This window comes from Drosophila elegans, unplaced genomic scaffold (genome assembly GCF_018152505.1).
Source record: "Drosophila elegans isolate 14027-0461.03 unplaced genomic scaffold, ASM1815250v1 contig_476, whole genome shotgun sequence".
NCBI lineage: Eukaryota > Metazoa > Arthropoda > Insecta > Diptera > Drosophilidae > Drosophila > Drosophila elegans.
Genome location: NW_024545863.1, coordinates 24,720,332 through 24,748,102, shown reverse-complemented (window position 1 = coordinate 24,748,102; position 27,771 = coordinate 24,720,332). Strand labels below are relative to the sequence as shown.

Sequence of the window (27,771 nt, the reverse complement as noted above, 5' to 3'; positions counted from 1 at the left end):
GAATTTTTTTGGGTTGGGTTTAATGAAATACACACAATAACACCACTACAGTTTTTAATACCGAATGAATATTGTAATGTGAATTTTGCATTGCCCATTTTAAAGTTTTTAAAGAGAATAATAATATCTCCCCCATGTGGATAATGTATAAATGTATAAAAACCAGCCCAGCCCCGATTTCTGAACTCTGGCCCGTTTTCAGTTGTCAATCGGGCACTTGATGCGGCCATTGCAGGTCACTCAGACGAACCGAGGAAGCCGTCTTTATGTTTTCCCAGAAGCGGAGATGGTCAACAACAAAGTTGGCCAGGAACAATGGCGAAAATGTGCCAGATTCAATGCGATCCACAGAGGGAAAGCTCTCTCTTTCTCTCTGTCCTTCTCTTTTACACTCTCTTACTTTGTCCCGAGAGCGACAGCCTTCCAGCTGGAAGGATCCTGCGCAGAAAACGCCTGAAACACTTTGGAAATGAAACATAAAGAGGGAATGGCGAATTGAATACAGCCAGAATATTACACGAATTTTAATAAATAACAAACTTCGGATCCACACACTTAAATACCTGCACGTGCCACCCGAGGGAATTTGCATTTATTTGCTGGCCATCAAAGTAAACAAAATAACGGGCAACTTCCACATGGAGTCCACTTACGATCCAGCCTCATTAATCACGCTGCCTTTTGCATTTTTGAGCAGAGTAACTGGGTGTAAATCAGGAGCTCCATGGCCACAAAGGATGCCTAGATTTGTGTGGTGGCTTTCTCCCATGCATGGCTTCCACATGGCCTCCACTTTGGCTGACGCCCACCGCTAGCCACCCACCAACCGCCCACCACCCCCAATGGCATTTAACAATTTGTTGGCCAAAGTGTTGCACCGTGTGTTTGTATGGCGCCTCATTATTATTGTTTTCCCAGCTACCATTTCTTCCGCACTCTTCCCCTATGTCTATCTCTTCTTTTTTTCCTGTATCGCCCTCTTTGTCTTACTCCTTGGAGCGTAGCACGCTTTTCCACTTATTGCCTGGCGGGCATTTGCCAGAGCCTTTTTCCTGCGTCGTTTTGCGGCGAACCCAAAAACCGCACACAGTCAGCCAGCGAAAACGAGATGGGGAAAAACGGCCGGGAAGGGAATGCCAGGGAAAGCGACGGAAAAGCGCTGAGCGGGTAGCAAGGCCATAAACCAAAATCGGCCGCAGCCACCGACGCTTGCAAATGGTAAAAACGAAGTAAAATTAATGAAAATCACACACACCCTCACACTGATATATACAAAAACAGACAGGCAAGCCAGACGCAGCGGTTGGCGGGCAGAGACAATTAAAATGGCACCCACAGAATGTCCTTGCACCGCTGAGTGAATGCCGCCAGGCAGCTCTACCCACCAAACGAACCCATAACCCATCCCAAGCCAGAAACCACCCACCGCACGACAGCCTGGCACATTTGTCTTCCACGAAATTCGCTTTGGCTCTCATTAATTAAGATAATTAGGCCTTTTCGACGCCTTCAAAGTTCAACGTGCAAAGCGAACAAAAAAATGGAGGCAAAACGCACCGAATACAAAAATACAACAAAATGTGGGCAGTCAGGACGGCGCATTTAGTGACAGTTCAATGTTCAGCGTCGCATGTTTCAGAACCTTACAAAAAAAACGTCTCTACAATTTACTTCTGTCCATACCTAGCGTGGAACACACTCTCAATTCACCAAAATTAGTGGTTAGCGTCGTTCTTGGGTTTGATTGCTCCACATGGTCGCGAAACCACTCACTCAAGGACCCCCAAAGTCCATATCCTTATTTTCAAAAGCCCTCAGGCCCCCGGAGATTGCAACCGCAACAGAAATAGCAGGGAAGGTGGTTTACATTCAAGAATGTGTCACCAGCAGGGTTAATGGTGAAGCCACTCATCTTGAAACAGTACAAATTTGGGTACTTGGCATTAACTCTGTTAACTTTATTTCAATTCAAACTTTTTTAAATGCCATAAGTAGGCTCAGTTTCTAAATTCATATTCATATCATATAGGTGCTGGCACCTTTTAAGGCAATTTTAATGCTGTTTACTTATTTTTAGTCAAAATTCATCATTCCATTTTTATACCCTTGCAGAGGGTATTATAATTTCAGTCAGAAGTTTGCAACGCAGTGAAGGAGACATCTCCGACCCTATAAAGTATATATATTCTTGATCAGCATCACTAGGCGAGTCGATCTAGCCATGTCCGTCTGTCCGTCTGTCCGTCCGTCTGTCCGTCCGTCTGTCCGTCTGTCCGTCTGTCCGTCCGTTTATATGCAAACTAGTCTCTCAGTTTTAAAGCTATCTGCATGAAACTTTCCCAAAAGTTGTCTTTCTATTGCAGGTAGTATATAAGTCGGAACGAGCCGGATCGGACGACTATAGCATATAGCTCCCATAGGAACAATCGGAAAAATAAATGAAAAACAAGAAAGAAAGCAAACTTCGGCAAGCCGAAGTTCATATACCCTTGCAGCTATTGCATGAATTAAATACTTTTGAAAATATTTAAATTATGATTTACTTGAGTATATGCTGAAAAACATTGAAACTATGATGATTTGCAGCTCAATTATTAGATAGTTATTTTATATATTTTTATTATTTCTATGGGAGCTATATGCTATAGACGTCCGATTTTGATAAAATTTAAACCATAATTCTAAAATAATTAAACATTGCTATATGTCGAAGAACTAAACAAAAAATTAAAAAACAGAAAAGTTATAATATTTTTTCATTTATTTTTCCGATTGTTCCTATGGGAGCTATATGCTATAGTCGTCCGATTTTGATGAAATTTAAAACATAATTCTGAAATATTTAACCATTACTATATGTCGAAGAACTAAACAAAAAATTAAAAAACAACAAAGTTATAATTTTTTTTCATTTATTTTTCCGATTGTTCCTATGGGAGCTATATGCTATAGTCGACCGATTTTGATGAAATTTAAACCGTAAATCGGAAATATTTAACCATTACTAAATGTCGAAGAACAAAACAAAAAAATAAAAAACAGAAAAGTTATAATTTTTTTTCATTTATTTTTCCGATTGTTCCTATGGGAGCTATATGCTATAGTCGTCCGATTTTGATGAAATTTAAACCGTAAATCGGAAATATTTAACCATTACTAAATGTCGAAGAACTAAACAAAAAATTTAAAAACAGCAAAGTTATAATTTTTTTTCATTTATTTTTCCGATTGTTCCTATGGGAGCTATATGCTATAGTCGTCCGATCCGGCTCGTTCCGACTTATATACTACCTGCAATAGAAAGACAACTTTTGGGAAAGTTTCATGCAGATAGCTTTAAAACTGAGAGACTAGTTTGCATATAAACGGACGGACAGACGGACGGACAGACGGACAGACGGACGGACAGACGGACATGGCTAGATCGACTCTACTAGTGATGCTGATCAAGAATATATATACTTTATAGGGTCGGAAACGTCTCCTTCACTGCGTTGCAAACTTCTGACTGAAATTATAATACCCTCTGCAAGGGTATAAAAATTATAACTTTGCTGTTTTTTAATTTTTTGTTTAGTTCTTCGAAATATAGCAATGGTTAAATATTTCAGAATTATGGTTTAAATTTCATCAAAATCGGACGACTATAGCATATAGCTCCCATAGGAACAATCGGAAAAATAATTGAAAAAAAATTATAACTTTGCTGTTTTTTAATTTTTTGTTTTGTTCTTCGACATAAAGCAATGGTTAAATATTTCAGAATTATGGTAAAAATTTCATGAAAATTGGACGACTATAGCATATAGCTCCCATAGGAACAATCGGAAAAATAAATGAAAAATAATTATAACTTTTCTGTTTTTTACTTTTTTGTTTAGCCCTTCGACATAAAGCAATGGTTAAATATTTTCGATTAACGGTTTAAGTTTCATCAAAGTCGGACGACTATATCATATAGTTCCCATAGGAACAATAAAATAATATAAAATAACTATCAAATAATTGAGCTGCAAATCATCATAGCTTCAATGTTTTTAATCTTATACGCAAGTAAATTATAATTTTAATGTTTTCAAAAATGTTTAATTCTTGCAATAGCTGCAAGGGTATATGAACTTCGGCTTGCCGAAGTTTGCTTTCTTTCTTGTTTTTTTTGAATTTACACTTTAGATATTATGCAATTATTATAACCATTTTAATAATTAAACTAATATTTTAAAAAAAGTATGACAATAAGTATTATAAGATTATGTTATGAAGGTATCAGAAATTCGATTTCCTGTTGACTGGCAAAAGGCAATTTCTTTTCATATTTTTGCATATTGCCCAAACTGATTAAAATCACTTGCAGCTGCACTCTCGATGGCTCATAAAAATGTCAGCTAAATTAGTTATAAATCAGCCGGGAGCACCACGCCCCTTCCTATTTTTAGCAAAATAAACTTGAAATGCACAAGACACAAGGCAGCTCACAACTTTGTGAGCCAAAATGAAGCCATAAATTATACGAACTAATAATTATATGCCATCAAATTGTTGTAAGCAGCGGCAGAGCAGAAGCAGGAGGCGAAAGCTTAAGCAACGGCCAGGAAGGCTGAAGTCAGCCAGCGAGTTTAACGGCCAACATAAATTATAGACATTTAAAAAAACGGGGTGGCAGCCAGTGGAAGCCACGTTCATCTAGCGGATGCTAAAATGGGCTGTGGGCGGTGGGCGGTTGGTTGGTTGGTTGGTTGGTGCGCCAAACAGCGGGCAATGCCGCGTGGAATATGCGATTTTTATCACAGTTTATGCACTGCACACAAAGTCAACATAATAAGGTCAACACGCACAGGACTAAGGACGAGCAGCATGGGTGGCTTGGCTGGGTGTCGCTTTAATTAAATGGCAAACATCCCGCGCGTCAGAGAGCAAAGTTCGAGGTCAGCTGCCAGTCGACATGGCTACACGGCAATTTCGCTGAGCTCACCCCCGTCGCATTTTTTACAGCCGAGCAATTTGCAACAAAATTAGCCCGAAAACGTTGCGCGGCCATGGCCGTGCCTCATTGAGAATCCACATAAACAAAAGATTGGGTTAAGCGTGGTCCTGGAATGGCGGCGGCATACGTCTAAGTGTCTCTCCATGGGCCATCATGACAAATGCCTCGTTGCCACCTCTTTTTGCTGGCGATACAGCCTCCACCTCCACCTCCACCTCCACCTCCACCTCCGCCTTCGCATCCGCATCCGCATCCGCATACGCATCTGGATCCGCATTCTCATCCATAGTCGTAAGCAGTCGTAAAGTTCCTGCGATGGCAACAAAAATGAGCGTTTAAATTTTGTAATTTAAATGCAAATTGACAAGCAAATGACAAACATTGCAATTAACGAGGGACTAGCGGGCGTATACGCAATGTGGCCACAGACTGACAATGGCCGGACTCAAACAGCCAACAGCGACTCCGCAACAGGACATCATTTAGGCCCTGCTACGTGGAGCTCTAAAATTGCTGGAACCACATCTGCGGGCAGCGGGCTGGCGGCGAAGGGAGGACTGGGATCCGGTAATGGTCTGGACTCGAAATGGGAATATGCAAATCTTTCCACTGGTTAGCGCCTGCATTTGCAAGTCATACTCGGAGTACTTGGGCTGTTGGGGGAAATGGTCCCCAACAATTGAGTGACTCGCTGAACCAACCTCGCTTGGAGCCCTAAACGAGGATATTAAAGGAAATTTCAGGCATTCAAATCCATTAAAAACTCATAATGGTGTTCTCAACTATTTCTAAATCAATAAAGGAAAGAATAAATTACCTTTCCACCTATCATTTCTCATTACTGAAATCGTTACATAACATGTTGCTTGTTTATACTTTTAATAATTAAAAAAACACTTAAGTGAAATCAAAAGTAAAAAAAATCCTAATCCCAAACACAAAATGCCCAAATTAAAAGTTGGTTTTAAATTTTTAGAAAAACTAATCAAATAAGTTATTCGGTCCAAAAAAATGACAGTAAAATCGCTAAATTGGCCACTTTTGAAATGACCTCTTAGCTTCATTGCCCAACCTCTGCCACCAAGTTTATTTTTGGTTATAAAATGGAAATGAAAATGACACAAGCTGCATTGCGGCCCAGGCGCGTCAAAAAGTATTTGTTTGATAAGTTCTTATTCAGAGTTTGTTTTTGATTCTGGTTTTTCCTGTTGTTTTTTTTTCTTAACTTGAGCTGTTGTTGCCGGCCAAACAATGAAGAAAAGTGTTGGCCTGTCTGAGGCAGGCACTTGGCTGGCGGCCAAGCAAATCCAGAAGATACACACAGACACATCCATTTCCGCTGCCAAGTAAGTCAGGGGAGCACTTTACGGCCAAAGACGTCTTTAAAGCCATGAAATGACGTTGCCAGGCATCATAAAAATGCCAACTATTCGCATTAATTATACGCAAATTGTTCATTGTTCGCAGTTGCGCCTAATCGCATTAACCATGGCAGCGAAGCGGGCTAAACTTGTGGTAGACTTTTCTAATTTATGCGCCTAATTGACTCAAAGTAAAATTTTCTCTTGCTTGACATATTTCGCGTGGGTTATCTGCCCCTCAGCGTTTCGCGTGTCATGTAAATGTCAAACTTTCAGCCAGATCCTTAGCCGGCGCAGGGGAAACTTTCGCTTTATAAATAAATTTTCGAGTGGCAGAGAGCAGAAATACAAGCTACTAATTTATGCAAATTGTTTTGTTTGACAAATTAAATGAACATTAAAATTATTTTCCCCTGTTTTTAAGACACAACATAAATATGATGAAATTCTGCGTAGCCGGGAACTAATGACTGACACGTGTTGTCCGAAAACTTATTGGCTGTTTCGCAGCTGATAAATGGTTTTAACCCATTTTAGAAACCTACTAGGCCTGATAAATTAATAAATAACAAATATAAAACCAAATGTAATGTTTATCTTAACATAATAATAAAAATAAATACGGTATCTTTATGTTTATACCAAACTTGGATCCAATCATAAAAAAAAAGAAATACATTATTTATCACCAAGTATAAAAAAATACATTACATTTCAATATTTTTAAAATGGGAAAGTATTTTAAAAAGAAGTTTAGAACAGTATTTAAAAAAAAACATTAAAATCGCTTAAAGATACATTTTAGTTCAATTATCATCTAAATGGATTAAATTCAAGGTCAAGGGCAATGAAAAGCAAAAACGATATCCTAGCCTAATGTCAGAGCCAACAGACCAAGTTGGAACTCCTTTATTTGAGGCAATTAGCACACCTGAGTGATAACAGATTAGCCCTCACACATTGCCTGCGTTGGGGCCTCTTAGGAGTGGGCCGGGTTGCGCATACGCCCCGGTGTACGTGGCTCCACTGGTGATTGCCTTCGCTTTGCTAGTCATACGGCCCATACGCCACGTTGTATTTATTTGTTCCCCCTGCAAACTGCAACTGAAACTCGTTAGCCAGCCTCGTAAAAATCCAATTGCCCGATCCAGAGTCAGTCAGGCTCAATCTGCTCGGCTGTAGTATGTAGTAGTAGGTAGGAAGGAAGGTTCAAGCTCCCTACGAGCAGGTTGTTAAAAAGTTATCCTTGGGCGGCAGTTTTACGAGCTCAAGTTGGTATGTAGTTGGCTGCCATTTTCTGCTTGTTAGCATCGAGTTTTAGTTGACAATGTTGCCAGCTGCATTAGGCAAAAATCCTAGTGGCGTAGCACGATGTTTCCACAGCTACCGCCCGCATGTGGCTTCTGGATCGGGCTGGAGGTCTTTGATTTGCGTTTTGCCTTTTATGCTCGCTCAACTTTCAACCAGTTCGATTTCAAGTTCAAGTTGCACAGATGACACAGAAAACCTTTAGCTTGTTATATTCTTAATGCAGGGCTTTGGCAAAAGTTTTTATTACTTGCCTTGGCTGCTGGTTTTGATCGCTTTTTTTTGGGCCGTTTGGGGAGTTTCCGTTGCCCTCGAGCACATTTCAATTTTCTGTGCAATCCTACAAACGAAAACAATATTTTATATATTTTAAGCGCCTTGTTATAGTTTGTGGCAACAATAACAGAAAGTTATTTCCTGGCAAAGCTTATTGGGCTGGATTGAGAGGACCCCAAGTCTAATGCGAAATTGATTTGTTATGCCACAAAGTATAAAAACTTGGCCCCGAGCTACTCTCAAATCGAACGACAAAAGAAACAAAAACTTTTGCCCTTCGAGTTTCGAGAATTCCCCAAATTAGAAACAAAAGCTTGGATTTGCTTGGTTTACTCGGTCTAAACAGGAAATCGCCATTGTCTTTGAGCTTGCAAAGCAGATATTCAGCTCCATATTTACAAGAGAATGAGCGATTCATTGATAAGGTGAAGAAAAATAAATTGCAACTTTTGAAAGTAAATATTCTATCGATACAATTCTGTAAATGTTTTGATTCCCACAAATTCTATGCTACTTCTCTATCCCTGACCAAACTAGCGCAACTCATTTACACAGTTTATAAAATAATATTTCCATAACAAAGTCGTGCTCCCAAGCGACCAACTATTTTGCATATTGTCTACAACTAGAGAAACAAAAAGCGAACAAAGTGAAATACAAAATACTCTTACATTTTTCAACAGCACAAACGTTTATGTGCACAATTCCCAGTACAGATACAATCAATAAATATGCAAAATCTCTGGTTAAAACATTTTCTTTTTAATCCCCAAAAATAGAAAATCAATATGCTGCAGTGTCATACAGAAAGTTGTGGCAGTAATTTCCACAATGAGACTTAGAGAGGGGGTTAGACACAGTGCCTGCATGACAAGTAGCCCCACAACTTACATATAAATATATATTATTTGAATCCAGAGCACTGCATATGCTGGCAAGTGTTGCCAGAGTCGAGTAAAACAATTTATTTTTATGTGTCTATGTATAAAATTAAAATTTGCATACAGCCCACCAGTGGCAGTGGCCGTGGCTCATCCCGGCTCCGCCTGTGGCTCAGAGTCTGGGCCAACATCTCGCAGTCTGGCTGTGGAAAAGTTCACAGAATCGTGACGGGAACTGAAATCGCTGCCTGTCTGCCAGTCAGTCAGTTTGTCAGTCTGCCGGTTTGTCAGTTAGTCAATAAGTCGCTTTGGCGACGCTTTTGCTGTTGAGTGTGTGACAACTGATCTGATGGTTCCTAACATACTACCCTTCCATTTTTCGAAACGGTGGTAAGAAATATATTAAATGATTGAGAAGCGAGAAAATTGAATGCTCAGCTAATATTAATCTTTGTTAAAATAAATGAAAATCGTGAAACAAACAAAGCTTTTGACTTCAAATAAAATAATTTGTTATTTTTAAGAACACGTAAAAATTACTTAGTGCAGAACTTTTTTTTAAATTCAACCGAAGTAAAATTATTAAAATAGTTTTATGAATTTAAAATATAAAAGATATTATATAATTACTAATGAATATATAATGTCATTTATTTTTTGGGAACTTCACCCTCCTCAAAAGATATACTAACTGTTAACTTAAAAGGGCAGTTCGTTTTGTAATTTAATGAATGTTTTTAATATGACTTATTAATATGGACTTATTTGTGACTATTTAATAAAACTCAGATATTATATTATAACAATGTTTTATAAAAAACAGATCGATTCAGTTTTTTAAACGAACTGGTACTTAATCATCCCTCATATCAACTTTAGTAGTCATCCAGCCCACTGTGCTCTTCAAGTGCAGTTGTGTAAATGACTACGTGATGTCTGCTACCGATTGTAAAGCAGACAGTCTGAATGCTGGTCGGTCTAAAGTCAACGGATTTTAGTGGCTACACGTTGGCTTATGGCGCATTTAAATGATTTCAATAACTTGCCATTTAGAATCATTAGCTAAGCCACCAGCCACCAGCCACCAGCCACTTGAGTGCGGCTTTGTGAGGTGCCCTCATAGATTTTTGCCCATGCCCTGCCCCTCATAAGTCAGTCTGCTAACCGGATCTGGATTTGCTGTCATTCGAATGATAAAGCCATTTGACAAAGGCACACAAGCGGACAAGTTGAGACGCGAAAAAATCCGCATTCCCTTCTCACACTTCCCCCAAGCGATGCAGCAGCTCACAGGACATGTCTGGGCGATAACAAAGAGCCAGCGGGAAAAGGAAACGGATGGTGGGGTATTCGGGATTGGGGACCCCGAGGGGCGAAACAAAAGCGACATATCAACAAATGTTGCCGGCATAGAAGACGCAGCTTCCGTTCAGACGCACGCCTGTCAATGAAAAGACAACCGCCAGGGGCACAAAAAATATAAAGATCATGATTTTTAGAACTTGAATTAACCGGTTTTTATAAAAAGTTTAAACCTTAATTCAGCCGAAATCCATGAACTTAAAACCACAATTAACACTCAACATCTGGTGGTAAAATATGGTAACTAGTATTTTAAAATATTATTAAAAAACATATATCATTTATTTTCCGGGATAATTTAAATGTTTTTTTTTTTTTAAAAAGGGACCCTTTATAAAGATGCAACTATAGACAATTCATGTAAATCTGAGTCTCGCTCACACTATACAGGGCTATATAAAAACACTAAAACGGGGAGAAAACACGACAAGGATAACAATTGAAGAAGAGGACTCTGCAGGGGCATCGCCCAAATGCAAATCACACGAATACGTTAGCCGAACGTGTTTAGTCCCCCAACGTTTCATTGGAAGTGAATGGAGGGGAGTGCCAGAACGTCATGCACAGCCCCGAAAAAAAACAGACTATAAATTTATTGTTAACTTGGCTCATGCAAATTGAATCCTTTCGCTTGTCCTTGTCGACTGTTCAGACCGGTTGTGGCTTCGGTCTCGGCTTACATTTCTTGGCCAGCAAGGGTTAAATTGAAACTGTTTTGCTACTTAATAGGCCACGCTCGTCGTTATCTGACCGGTTGGGATTAAATGTGACTGCTTAATGAGAGGTCTCCAGCATAGCAATAATCGTAACTTAAAGACAAACAATTGACCAAGAATATATTATGGGGCTCTTAAAATTTAAATTATTAATTGGAGATTAGAGGGAGCCTTTGTTAAAGCGGTTTACATATTTCACCGTATTTTCCAACTCATTCAATTTAAAAATTGGAATTTAAACGATTCAAACAATATTTTTATTTTCAGCTCGTACTTAAATTATATAAAATTCAATCCACAATCCTTATTTTTTTTTTGCAATTACGATGTATTTAAGTTAGTAAAATTAAAAGCTTATGTAAACAGTAACTACGCAAACAAAACCCAATATTGACAATAGACACGAGCAACAGAAACACGGATAAATAGCACTCATACCCGCCTAAAAATAAGCCAATAGATCTAACTTTGATTGCCTGATCAGAAATTCCGTACTGTCATGGGCAATTGAATAAGATTTTTATATGACAACAACGCGTGACCGAATAGAACATTTTTTGCCAGATAAATTGTGTTGTTATCCATCAAAAACGTGTCGATGATTTGCCCCCACAAAAAAGAGTACAAATCTTTAGAAACGTGGCCTGCCTCACATTATCCCAGAAATTAACATTCTATGTGGCCCCGGCCGAGTTGCCATTTGCCATCCAGTAGCCAATTTTAATGGCAGTCGCAGCACAATTGAATTAAATTATCAATCGATGGCCCTGGCACAAGGGTCGAGACCACGAACAGAATAGGAGGACCAAAAAAAAAAGGACAGCACAATCAAATTGATTGTATTTACTTTGACACCAAAGCCAACAACATCCACAACGGTCACACCTCCAACCGATCCCACACTCCTCGAAAAACGGCCGGGACATGGGTTTGGGTTTGTTTTTTGCCGCCTCGATTTGACTTAAATACGGTTTTTGGCTCGTTAAGTGTAACTAACAAGTTGCCGACGCTGGTTCGTTGTGGACGCCTTTATTGTTTGCCATCTTGTTTCAGCCTCCTTTTTTCTTGTTTTCCGTTTTTTTTCCCCGCTTTGTTTTCCACCAACTTGAAATTTTCTACGCCCTCGTTGGGCGTTGGATGGGCATATTGATTGGCCTTCTACTGGAGGCCACTCCTTAAAGCAGATGGTCGAATTTAAATGTTCCTTCGTGGCATATGGTCGGGTAATAAAATGGATCCTTAAATAAAATAATAACCGGGATTACTGTATTGGGTGTAGCTAAAATAAAAAGGGTTTTTAAAGTTAGGTATATTTAATACACATGTCATTAGCCTTTCTTTATTTGCCATTGAAAATTAAAACAAGTCAACAAGTTTGGCAGAACTCTTAAAGGTGTAACGCATTCTTAACCAAAATTTTTGGTTTAAGTTAAAAAATTGTATAATATTAATATTAATATAGTTCATTGAGCATGTTTAATTTAAGCTCCAGAAACTAATCCCCAACCTCGTTATTGATCGCCACAATCTGAATCGGGTCACGTTATGGCTGTAGATACTTTTTTGAAGAGGTACAACGAAAACAAGCGAAAGGTGGTATAATAAATAAAAATAAAATAAAATGCATACACCATAAATAAATAAAAACATAAAATAATCATGTCACGTGCGAATTGATTGAATTTCTTCCTCTGGCGCCTTTTGTTTTGTTTCGTACGCACTTTTTTTGGTCAACGTTGCCATAACCCTTGGCAGAAATTCCGACCAAGCCTGGGCTGAAAAACCCCCTTAGGTATAGGACCAAAGTCGTTTCATTTAATGGCCACAGACAAAAGGTATTTAATTTAATGCCCGCGCCACTTGGACAGGTAATTTGAGCTATGACCACTTCGCGCACACTGACGACTTGTAGACAAAAAAAAAAATAGGGGGAAAGTCGATCAGGAAAAACTCTCAACTAAATTGGAAAGCTAAGAATGCCAATATTCATGCGAGTCACAACGCACGGTGCAATCGGAACAGAAACCGCGGCTTAGATCGTGACAAAAAAGCCAAAATCCTCTTGGCCATATATAGCTGCTAAGTCATAAAAAAGAGGAATTGAAAGCTGCCATCAGCCTGACAGCAGCAAAATGCTTTCAGATGAAATTTTCAAAAAATTGTCTTTCACTTTTTGCTCGGATTCGGTTTTGTTTGCGTTCTTTTCGACAGAAAACTGGCCAACGGTGCAGTGCAAAATTGTTTCAAGCCAGCGTGCACGCAAAAGCTCACACTACGAGGTCCCCAAAAGGGGATTCACCCACACGCACACAAAAAATCACCCACAAACAATCAGGCGCACACACACAATCACACAGTGAAAGCCATTGTTTCACTTGCAATGAAGGTGTCATCATATTCTTTCAATTTCATTGATATTTTTTCATTCATTCTGTTGCCATAGACCACTAAAATATGCACAAATGAAAGTGTTTGGCTTTTGTTATAATACTTAGATCACCAAGAAATGACCGTTTAACTGTATTCGCATCTATGGCAAAAAACTTAAGATTTAATAAAAATTTCTTTGAATTAATTTTTTTATATTCATAAATATTTGTCTGATTTTGAATCAAAATATTATTTAAAAGGTTCAGCACACTTAACTATATAAGAAATATAAGAATATCTCTAAAATTTTCTACTTATTTATAAAAAAAAATGTTTTTAAAATAGTACCTTACATTTCAAGTATTGGGTAGGGATAAAATATACAGGAAATATATTTCATATATACAAATTCTTTTTTACAAATATCATGCCTTAAAAGGCCTACCCAAAGGAAAAATAACCATTAAGGTGCTACCGGCGTAGTTGCAAAACTCCCTTTCATCGCCCTTAAAAAATAGAAAAAACCCCGAAAAGTCAGCAAAAATATGGGCGCGTGTTTTTAAGAGCGGTAAAAAACGACGGCGAAAGAATGATTGTTGCAGTTTATGTGAAAAACTCCAGCAGAGCTTCAGTTTTCCGGGAGGCCTGGGAAAAGTGGCTGGATGTGTGCAAAAGAGAAAGTAGGCGAAGCTCACGCACCATGCAGCATAAAGGATGGGGGGATAGAGGAACTAAAAATGCGCACACTTGCAGTAAAAGCACGAAAAACTCGTTACAAAAACCGTTAGTTTTTCAATTATAGCGCGTAGATTAGTATTTGAAAGCAATGCCAGTGTCTGTGTGTGCGTAAATCCCTCTTTCACTTGCCTTCTTTCTCTCTCTCTCTCTCTTTCTATCTATCTATCTCTCTCTCGCTCTCTGAGCCATTATTGGATTTTGGCTCGCTACTGGCGATTTCAAAAGGTGGAGAAAAAAGGGAAACTTTCCTGACAGCAGCACAATAACTTTTGAATAAGAAAAACGTGCAACGCTTCAGAAAGAAGACGCAGAAAGTGTGGGCGGAATATTCGCATCAGGACCGGACTAAAGAGGTTGGAGGTTGATCCAATACAGTGACAACAAGGGAACAAACTTGCAGCTGCAATTTTCTATTCAACTTTAAGCTTTCTCTATCGAGAAATGGGAAAATCAGTTTAGGAATTAGCAGTTTTTATGAAATGCCCTCTGTCCTTTTGCCGCTTATTTTTTTCATCTTTATTCCCTTCTTAGCTCCATCCGTTTGGGGTTTTGCTAATTTAATAACGCACATTACGTATACGACGTGTTGAAAGCTGCAAATTTATGCCGAAAAAAAGTTAACCAGGTGGCTCACAGAGATGTCACACTGTGATTTAAACCGATTTTTAACGAATAACAATAACGCACAGGAAATAATTAAAAAATATTAATTGTCGAAGTGGTTAAAAAAAATATTACTTACAATACACTCAAAAAATGGCGACTATGCCACTCCTTGACAAAAAACCGAAACTGTACAGGAACTTTTAGAAAAGTCTTAAATAAACTCGGCAACTAAAAGAACTGCTTCGACCACAAAGAATCCTGGAAGACTTTGCCCATTCGCACGCCAGCACTCAGTATATCACATTGCCATCTCTGAATTCCCGGCAAAGTCCTCGCCTTGATTTTCTTTTACGCGATTCCCATTTTAGTGGCCAGGTCCACGCCAGAACCCGCCTTTGTACCGTCTTTAGCGCTGCTGCAACGCCGTTTTATTGTTGAATGAACGGACTTACGTGTGAACTAGTAGGCGACAACAACTTATGCCATTTCCGTTTCCGCTCGCATCGCCATTCAGCGCAAAAGGCAGCAATGGCAACCGAGGCAGCCAAGGAACAGGAACACAATTGTGAGGTCATGTATGTGACAAACAATAAAGACGATAACTTAGTGCAGGGGAAGCCGTGCCTGAATGCAACAACGGGCGGAAACGGAACTGCAACTGCTACTGCCTTGCCTTGCCTTGGCTTGCCTTTCCATGCCTGGTTTGCGTAGGTGTGTACTTGTGTTTGTGCTTTAAAAATGGAATTAAGTTTTTCGTAAACTTGGACCTAATGCGCCCCTTTCTAGCTTTGCTTGGTTTGAAAGTTTGAAAATATATATTTGAAAAGCAAAGTTTATTCTTGTTGAAAGAAAATATGTCTGGCGTCTTTTGTATACATACAAGGTGTCCCGCCGGCAGCACAAAGCACCAGCTGCCAGTTGCCAGTTGCATGGTATGGTTCTGGTTCTGGTTCTGTCTCTGGTTCTTGTCCTGGTCTTGGCCCTGCTAGTCCTGCTAGTCCTGCTAGTCCTGGGGGTCCTGGTTGTCCCGTGGACTCCCACGGAAAGTTTTGTTTGCCCTGACACTTAAAAAGTCGTAAAATGCACATTCAGCATAAAAACCACTGTTGGAAATTATGGCCACACTGCATATACCCCCCGCTTTATTTTCTCAACCCATCTTGGCAATCCTCTGTTGTCTTTTGTATCATATTTTCCAGTTTGAAGTTGCCCGAGCTGCAGCGGCTTTTATCTTTAATGCATTCTACGTGCACTCTGCACACTCCCAGAAACACACAGATGAACATGTTTCTGAACAGTATTTTTTCAATGAAAACTTGAAACCATTCACTTGGCAATGATTCCAAATTCGGATTTATGACTTCGCCGGAGAGTATTGAAAGGAAAACACGTTTAATGCAATTTTAAGTGACCCCAATTTTATTTATATAGCCTATATTCAATTTTTGCAAGTGTGTTTCATTGGTTTTTAGATTTATTGCTTAGTACTGAAATATTTATTAATACACCAAAAATTTTATCGATTTGAGCACTATATTTATAATTGACTTGATATTTAAAAAAATTCTTACTGTAATTATAAAACCTTTGGAAAGGGTACATACAAATGCCAGTACTTATAATATCGTATCTTGGTTTCTATGCAAGCATAGCCGAATGATTTTAATTTTCTAAAGAAGTAATTTTAATCTTATTAACAAACAAAAAAATCGTAATGTTGCTGATAACCTTATTAACATAATAATCGTTTTTTATATATAGTCATTGGCTGATAGCTTCCGATTCTCAGTTCGCTTCAAGCTGATAACTTCTGATTCTCAGTTCGCTTCAAGCCTCTGACAAAAGAGATTCATTCCAGTAGAATGTCAGCCACTTATTTTATTTTCGGATGCTTCTTTCTAGGCACCACAGTGGCCTTGATTTTTCCGCAACACAATTGCTCCGAATATTTTACGTATGGCATAGACGAGGACGGGAGTAACATAGGCATTTTCACGGCCAAAGAAACAGCGCGACCGCAATTGAATTTTAGTGTGATTTTCGCATGGAAAGGATCTGCTGATGTAAGTGAGAAGCCGGTCCAGTTGGTGTTCTAGCCATCTCAATTCCCTTATTTTCCCGCAGATCGTGCCTATAAGGATGTACCCCAATCCTTCTGAACTATATCAGAATGTTCAAATGGGTTTGCGTGCCCAAGCGTATGTCAAATTCGTTAACGTTACCGAAATGATGCCTATGCCAGCTAGGTTCTATTTTAACGATGAGTTACTCTGCTTCATAGAATTACGTGAGTATAACTAAGAATTCATCGCATAAATTTTAAATTTATTTATTGTTCTCTCCATTGAAGGAAGGGGCATCGTACCATATCAAGGAATAGCAATGGAATTACCCATACCCCTTAAGACTTTGCGAAATGTCCAAAAGACTCGCCCGAAAATGCACCCAATCTTTCCGAGAATACAACCCACAATCGACATTGTATAACGCAGAAAATCTTAGAAACTGAATAAAAAAATTTCTAAAAACATTTTCCTGCTTGAAATATATGCCCCAAACAAATAAAAACAGTTCACAATTCAAATGTGTCAAATATCGATTTTCCTATATCTTAATATCTAATAAGTAATTGAAGTTATTCAAGGACAAAGATATGGTTAGTTCATCAAAGGCATTGTATAGTGTATTGTATTAAATACATCATAAATATTTTTGTGCTTATCTTTTAGAAGAACGAACAAACACAAAATGCTATGTTGTTCGGGTAAAGAGATAATAAAAATTATTAATTAACAAACTCATTTTGCTAAAAGCTCATCGGTTCATAGATTCATATGTATTTCAATCTTGTTTATTTTAAAAGTGCTTAGGTTGATTTTTAAAAACAGAAACCGCTTTGGAAAGCAGATAAGCTTGAAAAGCAGTCAGCAGAAAACTAAAGCTAAGAAAAAATAAGTGCACAAACCGCAAGGAAAAAGAATCAACTAAGAAACCCGAAGAAGGCCACTAGGAAACCACCTACTTTGTATCAACAGATAAAAGTAAAGTTTTTCAACATCGTTTACTCAGAACCAGAATCGTAACCGAAGCGAAGTCTGACTTAATTCGATGGTCGAGAGGTGAATTTCCCCGGAAACCTAAAACAAAATACATAAAAGTGTCTTCTTATTTTTTTGAGGTGCAGCGACTGAGGTTAAAAATGTTGTACAACCTGTTGTCGGAGTTCAACTGGCAGCGGAAACTTTTTTAATACGTTACGAAACCTCGGCTCCCCCGCAGCTTCGTTTATCGCCACCAAACTTATTTTACTTCGGGCTCCATTAAGGTAAGGAAAACTTTACTTTCGACTGCCGTCTAACGGTAATGCTGGGGCATAAACCATGATTGAAAGGTGCAGACGTACACCAACCGTCGAAGACTCCCTCTTTTTGTGGGGGTGTATACATTTTAGACCGCAGGGTCACAGCTTCCAGCTTCCTAGCTTATTTACCATCCACCCTGCGGTTGTTATTGTTATTGCGCCTGATATTAGCAGGACATTATTGAAATTATTTTCCTCTCCACCCCTCTCAACACGTGCCATCGCTCCACAGCCCTTAGTTTCACCCCACTTCCGTCGAAAAAGTTGCATAAATTTTTTTGTTATTAATCCCAGGCCGGGCCATTGAACGCTGAAACGACTGACAGGTGTTTAAATTTCAAAACTTTTAATGGCAGCGGCAGCCACAGCAATGATTATTATTATTATAATTATAATGGATAACAATAAGTTTTGATTGCATGATTATTAAAATAAGTTAGGGAGAGGAAATCGAAGGGAAATTATGCTAAGATGTGGAGACAATGTGTCACAATAAGCTCAATGCAGATTATGTAATTGGATTAATGTATTAATTTATGAATGCATTTATATTTAATTAACCATTTTTATAACAGCGAAAAAAGTTGTTTAAACAAATAAATTAAGTTATGCTACTGTTACAAAAAACAGTTTTTATTATTTGTTGTTTGAGCTATGTAAATTTTAAATAAACATGTAATAAAAAAATATATAACATTAACAAGACTCAACTAAAACTTAATTTTCTCTATTAATAACTTTGTACTTCTTTGAGGCGAGCAATTAATAATTTTCATTTGTCACCGGGCTATGTGCCATTTTATCACTATCAACTTTCAATGGACTCTTTAAGCTGCCCCTATCAACGCCTGGCACATTGTCAATTTGTCAAGTTCTCAGTGTCTTGTCCACACATTCTCCCTTTCTCGGGCTCAGTGCCATTCCTATTCCCATTCACATTCCCATTCCCGTTCTCATATTCGCACTCATCTGGGTGTCGAGTAGGAGTCAACTATCAAGTTAGTGCCCGAAAGGAAGCCTGGGTCACTTTCCACAAAGACCGGGAACATATTGTAGCACGATTTTTAAAATAAAATTAACTTGAATTTGCTCTCTGTGCCGGCGGACTGAAAGAAAGGCTGTCCCCTTTGGCATGTTGTCTTTGGCTGTCACACAATCACCCGCAGACAGAAGCACAATGTGGAGAAAAGTTCTCCTTCGGCGAGGAAAGAAAAGTGCAAAAAGCCAAGTCAGTAAGTAGCAAAGAATTTCCAACACAAGAAAACCCAAGTATACTATATGTGTGAAAGGCCCCGCAATAGACTGTCTGTTGGGTAAAAAAAAAATATGCCACAATTGCAACATAACTTTTCAGCTTATTATTTTTTATTGCAGCTAATAAGCTTGACTTGCCAGTTAATGGCGCATTTCCGTTTCCGTTCACCGACACACAGTCACCCCCAAACACACACACACACAAGCAACACATTTAGAGGGGAAAACCTGTCGCAAAGTTTATAATGAAAATATTTTGAGCTTAACAACGGCCAAAGAAAGTCCGGAAAACGGCAAGTGGCTACTTGTTGTTCAAACCCTCACAAAACTGTCAAAGCCAAAAACCCTTGACACACCCTAATACACACATTCACTTAAAAACATTTGCTTTTTGTCTCGAGCTTATTATAGTTACATTTTTTAGACACTTTTCATTTATTTAATTTGCCCATATTTCCTTATTGAAACTTTTTAGACTGGACAACGGTTTTCCATCCGACCAAACCTCCCATTCTGGTTTTCCTCCGCTTTCCCAGGCTTATCCCAGCAAAATGGCCTCATTTGCTTAGACTGAAAAGGACACGGAGACCAGTCAACCATTCTATTATTGTCTTAGTTCCTTGCTCATTGCAGACATGCTGTTATTATTGTGGATGGAAATGTATTTTGTAGCTCATTTGTGTGCTTGGCCGGAAGTTGTAACTGTGCACAGGATACGTTAGTGCTCCGATTTCACACGAGAGTGGCCGGACCTACAACATTCGTGCCGGAGGTCCACGGGCAAGGTGCTAACATTCGGACTTAGATTTCTAATGTTTTTGATTTTAGGAGAATTGCTTGTTGGGCGGTCATTAAATTGAGTTTAGATAATCCATTTTACAGAATCTTTATTCTTTATTATATGAAACAACAGAACTTCTCTGTAGAAATATAAAAATAGAATAAACTGCATTGCTAAAACTTTAAAATGTGAAAACAATGTTTCTTTTTTTGTCGAAATCCAAGCCGAAAAGAAAATGCACTTTTGCATTTTTTAGTGTTTCCCCTTGAACATTTGAGTCTTAATATATTCACCACAATTTCGCTTTTAAAAATATCGTATGCTTAGACCGTAAAAATTTCAATTTCTTTTATATTTGATAGGGATACATTTTTACACATCAATATAGAAAATATTGATTTTGCCTGCCACTGCTGGCACTTGTTGAAACTTTTCACGCAATTGAAAAAAAGTCAGATAAAATGACACAAACTTTTGTTACATTTTTATTATTTTTGTTTTGTTCATTTTTATTTTTGAATACACCGCTACGTTACGAGAGCAATAAACATCAATATGGTGGAAACAGCAGACATAAAGCATCTGGTCCTGCCTTCAATAAAGAAATGGCGACAAACAAACAGAAAGCCGAGCTGACAAAAGTTTGCGCAAAAATCATAAAGTGCAGGCAAAAGTTTCTGCCCAAAAGCTGGCAGCTCTCGTGAAGTCGTAAACCAGAAAACCGAAGGGGGATACTGGGGGGGTGGGCTAGTGGGGTCGAAGAAATCGACCAACATCAATTCGAAAATGGCGTAAAAGTAGCAACGATCTGTTTGCTTTCTGTAGCTGCTATTGTGGCTATCAAGCATCCTCGGTGGACTGCTGCATTTGGACAGTTTTTGCCCATTCTGCATTTTATCTTTATTTGCATTGCGGCTAACCAGCGACAAGTATTCTTGCGGCCGGACATGTCGAGTGGTTTTTGTTTTGAAGAAAACTTTCTATTTCAGTTTTCGAAGGGGAGCGGGGATGGGAACTTTGGATAACTGCCAGCGCAATGCCAGTGTCAAAAATTCGTTGGAGAACCCAATCCACCCATCGAAAAGAATGTTTGTTATAAATTAAAGCTGCGGTCGGGTCTGCAGGGGCATGAACTTTTATCAGCGGCACAGATTTGTGGGCCATAACTTGTGATGCTCGGCACACACATTCGCTCGGGGCCTTGTTTCCGTTTAGAAAATGGTTTTTCTTTTCAATTGAGGATTTTCATAAATTGTTATCTCTTTAAATTGGCTTTTAATTGGCCGTCAGAGGCCGGTGCAATTGTTGTGCTTAATTATTCGGGACTATTAAGTGAAAGATTAATGAGTTGAGGTTTTTGCGGTGGCATAATATGGTTTTTGTCTATTATTTATGGCCAGCAGTTGGGAGTTCATTTACACAATAATTACACAGCCGAAGCGTGCTCTCAATTGTTCGATTTAAAACTAAAGTTAATCCTTAACTGAAACATAACTCCTGGTCAACGAGCGAAACTTAATATTGAATGGACAATAAATTATCAAGAGTCAAAGCATAAATACACATGGCAAAGTTTGGGAAACTTTAAGAATGCCAGGACACGGTGTCCTCAGTGTCCTCGGTGTCCTGGTGATAGAACGCACAGGCAATAACAATTTATACGGCCGAAGGTGACATTTCAACATGGCCAGGACACGTACTGGCTCAGGGCGGTCCAGTATCATTCAAAAAGGTGCTACATCCTTGTGCGGACAGGAGAGCAGGAGAGCATTTAGAAATTAATGATAATTGACACAATAAGCGACAAGTTGAGCTCGAGCCCAGGCAGAAAATCCAAGGGAAGGGCAACTTGGCCTCGCCCCTTCGTCCCGTGGGATAATAGTCAACGGCATTAGAAGCCAATAAATAAAAGCGAATGAAAACAAACAGCGTGCAGTCCGGCAAAACGTGCAGACAGCAGCCATTATATATACATATACACACAAAGAAAATGATATATCACAAAGAAATGAAAAATAAACACTGGTATTTATAAAAATCTTATATAAATATAGTACACATGTGTTTTTTTTTTAACACAAACATTTAAGTGAAAATAACTAAAATTTGTATAAATAATTAACAATTGCTAAATTAAATTATATCTTATTTGGGTATAACACAATTTAAATTTGAACGGTAATAAAATATTTATGTAATTTAAATCAAAAATTTTACAATTGTTTTACTGCGTGCAAATATATGCTTCTAAACAAAACAAAAATTGTATAAACTAAACAACAACATGGTGGCCTTAAAGGAACGAATCATAATCAGACGAAGGCGTCAAACACATTTAACGCTTAATTACTTGAAGCTGAAAGGCAATCGTGTGAACAACCGCACACAAATTTCTACTTCCTAATTAGGCGGAAAAATTAACCGCCCTTTCCCAAATACCAACCATATCCCCAATCCGCTTATTGCGCTCTGGCAATCAAAGCCACTGACTGAAACTATAAAATTTCAGTGCTCACGTATGCCGCTTACTTTCGCATTTATGGAAATAATTAAAACTGATTTGGTGCCCCTCTTATTGGCGCCTCAAACTTTGGCCACAACAATCATTGCCGCCCCCTTAATTAAGTTGCGTTCATCATGCACGACTTTCTCATTCAATTAACCATTGCACTGCCAATAAGTGAGTGGCACATAAAATGTGCGAAAACGCGAACGTGCCTCTCCATCAGCGCAATACTGTTAAATGATGTACTGTGATTGTTACCCTTGAAAAAATCCTCAGTTTCGGTGAATTTCCTCTTAAGATAGCTTTGTGTTTTGATTGCAGCAATTAACTCCATTACACTACAATTAAGCTAATATTAAAATCTCTTCGCTTTAAATTTGTTTGAATTGTAAAAAAATTGACAGGGCCAAAAATATACAAATTGAATTAAGATTATGTCATAATCGTATATTCTTTTTTACATTAAATACCTAATAAATAAGAATGTTATCTATTTGAAATGTAGAAAACTATCTTAAGAATTGTTTTCTAACAAAAGTGGATATGTGCATTGAAATATCAAAACAAGTTATTTAAAGAATATGGTTTATCAAACTTTTTATGGATCGGAAATGCGACCTGACTTAATGAGGAATAACCTTTTGCCAGCACCCACAGATTCCCTTGATGCTATGCAACTATCCCTTCGACATTGCGGACATCTACGGACCATTTTTGACTCGGATCATGGAAGGAAGTCTCAACTTTTCGGCTCAGCCTTGGCAGTTGCTTTGTTCCTAGAAGCTTATGTGCTCATATTTTGCATGTCCCGGACTGGGGAAAGGGTTGGACATGGAAGCCGGAACCGATTCTGGAATTTGTGGCTAAGCTCCGATTCGTTACAATTGGCCAATATTTCGGCTTTGTGCTGTGGAACAATGCGGCCTAAAAGTTTGGCAAGAGATTTTCGATTTTAGCGGACCAAAATCAAATGAATTCTCTTATGTAAAGGTTTGGCCTCTCGGTTTTTCTATTCCCTTACTTTCTTTTGCGCCTGTGTTTTTTGATGCGCACGAACCCGGAAATGAAAGTTCTGGCAATTGAATTATGGATATAAAATTGCGCTTGACTTTGGCAAGCAGCTTGTTCTAGTACCTCACCCAACTGCAACATTGTGTTTGATTGTTTTCCCCTTGATTGCTTCCGCAGAAAAGGTTGAAGTTGGCCGTGAATCATTCAAGCCAAACGTCAGGCAGTATTCGTATCGGAATTCTAAAAGTTACTCTATTTCAACTCCTCTAGGCATTTGTCACATTAACACTAGCTAGACATTTCAAGCGGCTGTTGGGCATGGGAAGGTACTCTGTACGCCTGCCAAGTGTTAGTGGAAGAAGTTCGTTCGCATATTCCATAACCGCGTTCTCAAATCTTCCCAAGCGAGTCAACGGAGTACTCAGCTTTGGCCATATCATGACCGAGGTGAGTTATTTTTTTTTTAAATGGTAATTAAAAGGTAAAAGGTATAACGTACATTACTTAATACAACAAAATAATAAACACCTAATATTCTTTCAAAACTTGTATTTAATCGGCGTTAGAGCTCTATGTATGTTCAAACCGATTTTTTGGACACAGGCGAGTATGTCCTTTTTGTCCTTAAGACGCCATCTTTTGGTGATGTATACTTTACATTACTCTTTACACGTCAAAAAAGAGAGAGAGAGAGTCCATTTACAAAGATTCTGAAGGTGGTATTCTGGTCTAGAAATTGTTCATTATTATTATTATTATTATTGTATCTCTCAAAATGTCAATAAAAAGAATATACAAAATTTGTTGTAATCTTTTTTGAAAAATTGCCCAATATGCAGGCTTCTAGACCCTTCTGGCCCCTTAAGCAATGCCCACCTTACAAGATAATTTTCTTTTCTTTGAAAATACGTAGAAAACATTTAATAAATACAGTTTTATATATTCTTACCATCAAAATTGTGAAAGTTTTCGTAGTAGATAACAGTAGCGAACTGCTCAACAAATTGTTGCCCCCTGAAAAATTGGTTTGCCGCTCGCAAACTGGTGGCTATAAAACTGCACGCGCTGAATTTGAATTTAATTTAATCACTCTCGTCAGAGGAAATTTCTTGAGCCTCCGGCTCCTCTTCGCCCTTCCCTTCCTTTGCTCCGAGCTCCTCCTCATCGCTATCCGAGTTCTCCATGGGATTCGTCTTAAGGCGAGCAATCAGATCCTTTGCGGGGTTGAAAATGCCACTAGTTTGCTGCGAGCAGATAACGCAGCGCTGTGACTTTTTGTACTGGGCCAGGGCGCACTTTTCACAGAAATAGTGTTTGCATCTAGAAAGAATCGGGAGTTTTTATATTTTCACTTGATAATGCAAGTTTCTAATCCTACTTACTTGGTAACCACGGGATTGACAAAGCTCTGTCGGCAGATGTGGCACTTAAAAGGCAGCGACTCCTCGTCGGAGTGAATCTCGTACTTGCCATCATCGCCATCAGAGTCACCATCTCCCCTCCGCTGATTCTCGTGGTCCATTTCCATTTGCCATCCGGCTTTGTAATCACTGCGATCATGCAAAAATTTGCAACTGTCGCCGAAGCCACAGTATCCCGTTTCCTTGTAGTCCTTGCAAATGTCCGGTTGGTAATCCCACCTCACAGTGGCTCTGAGATGAGCCGGTGCCCTGATGGGACCACTTCGCACCATTCCGGAGCTGGCGTTTCCCGCCGCCGTATCCTGTTTTTTGTAGTACTGGGCATAGTTATTGATTCCGCGGTATATCTTATCGTCCGCCTTGCCCTCCAGTTCCTCGTTGATTTTCAGGGCACGAGCATGGATTGCCTGGGCGTCGCGGTCCAGTTCGGTGTCCATTTCGTTGACGGACGTGGCTCCCTGATCCTGCGGCCCACTGGGCAGCCCCTCGCGCTTGGATTTGTAGGCAATGCCCAGCTTATCATCATCGGAGGCCGAGGATGTTGCTTCCTCATCGTGTGCTCCTGCTTGGCGCTTCGCCTTGCTCAATGTCTTGGTGCTCTGAAAGTTGGGATTCGTGCGCTTCCTGCGGTTTTCGGCTCGCACTAAGGCACTGGCTTTGCCTTTTAACTCCTCATCGCTGCTTTTTGCTGGATTTCGTTTAAATATATCCCCTATGTATATCACTTTTTGGCGGTAGAATATTTGCTCACCTGATTCGTTGCTGCTACTGCTTTCCTTTTTGCGACGCATTCCAGCTCCTTTTTTGATATTGCGCTTCTTAAAGCCAAAAGCCGAGGTGCTGGCCGCTTCTTCCGACATTCTCCGGCTTTTAATAAAGCGTACTTTTCTCTAAATTAATGTCAAAATCAAACAATTACAATTTCGACAATCATCTTGTATTCTTCTTCTTGACTAGTGATGGGAGTTTTTGTGTCTATCGTTTTTGATGTTGGTATTTTTTATAATGTGCGGAAATACTTAAACAATTTGGCGGTTGATTTAAAATGTATAAGACAAAAAAGTATTTAAATTTGTTATATCATGAAAATAAAAAAATTACCATATGCCTACTTAAAAATTAAACACTGCGTTTCTTGTTCAGCTTGAGAGTGGTTATACTTATATCTAATACCACATCTTTCTAGGAACTTATGTATCATATATTATGCAAATTTTTAAAACTTTTTAATATCAGAAAACGTTAAAATTTTTCGAAAACATTATGTCTCCAAGCAAGGGTGACAAGGCCAAAAAACAAAACCTATGCAAAACACCGATACTATCGATATTTTCAAAGCTCACAAAAACGGTACGTTTTTTTTTGGCGCTCTGTATACGGTCACACTGTTTGTTATCGTTTATTTTTAGAATCCGCCGAAACACGTAAATTAAATGATTTTTGATTAATTTTGAACTGTTGTATTAGTATTTTAATATTATCTTCAAAACCGCAGAACATGACGCTGGAACTGGTCTCAACTGCCAAGTGCTACGAGGGCGAGCAGCGGGTGTACCGCCACCGCTCCGGCACGTTGGACTGCGACATGACCTTCGGAGTCTTCCTACCGCCGGCTGCGCTGGATGACAAACCCTGTCCGGTGCTCTTCTTCCTTAGCGGACTGACCTGCAGCCACGAGAACTTCATCCAGAAGAGCGGCTTCCAGGCGCACGCCGCGCGCCACAATCTGATCGTCGTGAATCCGGACACTTCGCCCAGGGGCGTAGAAATCGCCGGACAGGATGATGCCTACGACTTTGGCAGCGGGGCTGGTTTCTATGTGGATGCCAAACTGGAGCCGTGGTCCAAGCACTACAAGATGTACAGCTATGTGACCCAGGAGCTGGTGGATGTGGTGAATGCCAATCTGCCCGTGGTTCCCGGCAAGCGGGGAATCTTCGGTCACAGCATGGGCGGCCATGGAGCACTGATCTGTGCGCTCAAAAATCCCGGATTGTACCAGTCGGTGTCGGCCTTTGCCCCGATAGCCAATCCCACGGAGTGCCCGTGGGGCCAGAAGGCCTTCGCCGGATACTTGGGATCCAATCCGGATGACTGGGCCGTGTGGGATGCCACGCACCTGGTGTCGCAGTACGAGAGCACGCCGCAAGAACTGTTCATCGACCAGGGTGCGGCGGACAACTTCCTCGCCGGCAAGCAGCTGCTGCCGGAGAACCTTCTGGCTGCCGCCGATGGCAACGACCACATCCAAACCATCTTCAAAAATCGGGAGGGCTATGATCACAGCTATTTCTACATCGCCACCTTCATCGGCGAACACATCGCCTACCATGCCGCCCTGCTCACCGCTGCCGCTTGAGGCTCTCCTTCGAAATTTGATGCCCCTGTTGCTAGTACTTTTCAATCGGTTTGTATTTGACTGCAAATATGATTAATACATGTCAATAAATCAAGAGAAAAATCAAATCCATATTCCAAGTGGAACATATTTTGACTGTTCAAAGACTTTATTTCACAAGCTTCTAAAATGTATGGTATATGGTACACTAAATTTTCAATATAAATTCAAGATTCAATTTTAATAAACTTGTCTGGTTGTACCTTCTTGTAAATTACATAAAGAAATACGATGACAACTTTTACAAGCATTTTAATACAATCTAAGCGAAAAGCTTAGAAATTGCAATAAACAGTTATTTAAATATATTTTGTTTTGATAACTTTAACTTACATTTATATAGTAAAATTATGTTTTTGTAGTATTTACAATTCAATCGATATATATTAATACATTTTGTTGACTCAATTACCAGTTACTACAGGCTTTGCTTTTAA

The 27,771-nt window shown here is 39.2% G+C and overlaps 3 protein-coding genes across 8 annotated transcripts in view; 2 read left to right on the top strand and 1 right to left on the bottom strand.

The window, feature by feature from the left end:
• Window positions 1–25,890, bottom strand: part of LOC108136829 (E3 ubiquitin-protein ligase RNF113A) — a 33,413-nt gene extending 7,523 nt beyond the window's left edge. Inside the window, exons 1-3 of one of the 5 annotated variants that reach the window (XR_005977674.1) lie at window positions 24,898–25,890; window positions 24,465–24,835; window positions 11,758–12,126 (exon numbers count right to left, since the gene is read on the bottom strand). Coding sequence is in view for 2 of the 5 variants with exons in the window: in XM_041709449.1 (XP_041565383.1) it covers window positions 24,598–24,835; window positions 24,898–25,796 (1,137 nt within the window). In the remaining 3 variants the exon portion in view is untranslated. Of the gene's footprint in view, window positions 1–11,757; window positions 12,127–24,052; window positions 24,245–24,434; window positions 24,836–24,897 lie in introns of those variants that run through there. The other 4 variants (XR_005977675.1, XM_017258245.2, XR_005977676.1 and 1 more) reach the window with 4 other exon arrangements.
• LOC108136831 lies at window positions 16,463–17,399 on the top strand. Its single transcript, XM_017258248.2, has 3 exons — window positions 16,463–16,665; window positions 16,727–16,889; window positions 16,953–17,399. Exons 1-3 carry the CDS (start codon window positions 16,465–16,467, stop codon window positions 17,087–17,089), a joined length of 501 nt encoding a protein of 166 aa, XP_017113737.1. The 5' UTR covers window positions 16,463–16,464; the 3' UTR covers window positions 17,090–17,399.
• Window positions 23,834–27,406, top strand: LOC108136830 (S-formylglutathione hydrolase). Of its 2 annotated transcripts, none has more exons than XM_017258246.2 (2): window positions 23,834–23,962; window positions 26,432–27,406. In XM_017258246.2, exons 1-2 carry the CDS (start codon window positions 23,834–23,836, stop codon window positions 27,293–27,295), a joined length of 993 nt encoding a protein of 330 aa, XP_017113735.1. In that variant the 3' UTR covers window positions 27,296–27,406. The 2 variants fall into 2 exon arrangements, with proteins under 2 accessions (XP_017113735.1, XP_017113736.1); XM_017258247.2 differs by lacking the exon at window positions 23,834–23,962 and adding an exon at window positions 26,301–26,360.
• Window positions 27,407–27,771: the final 365 nt, after the last annotated feature.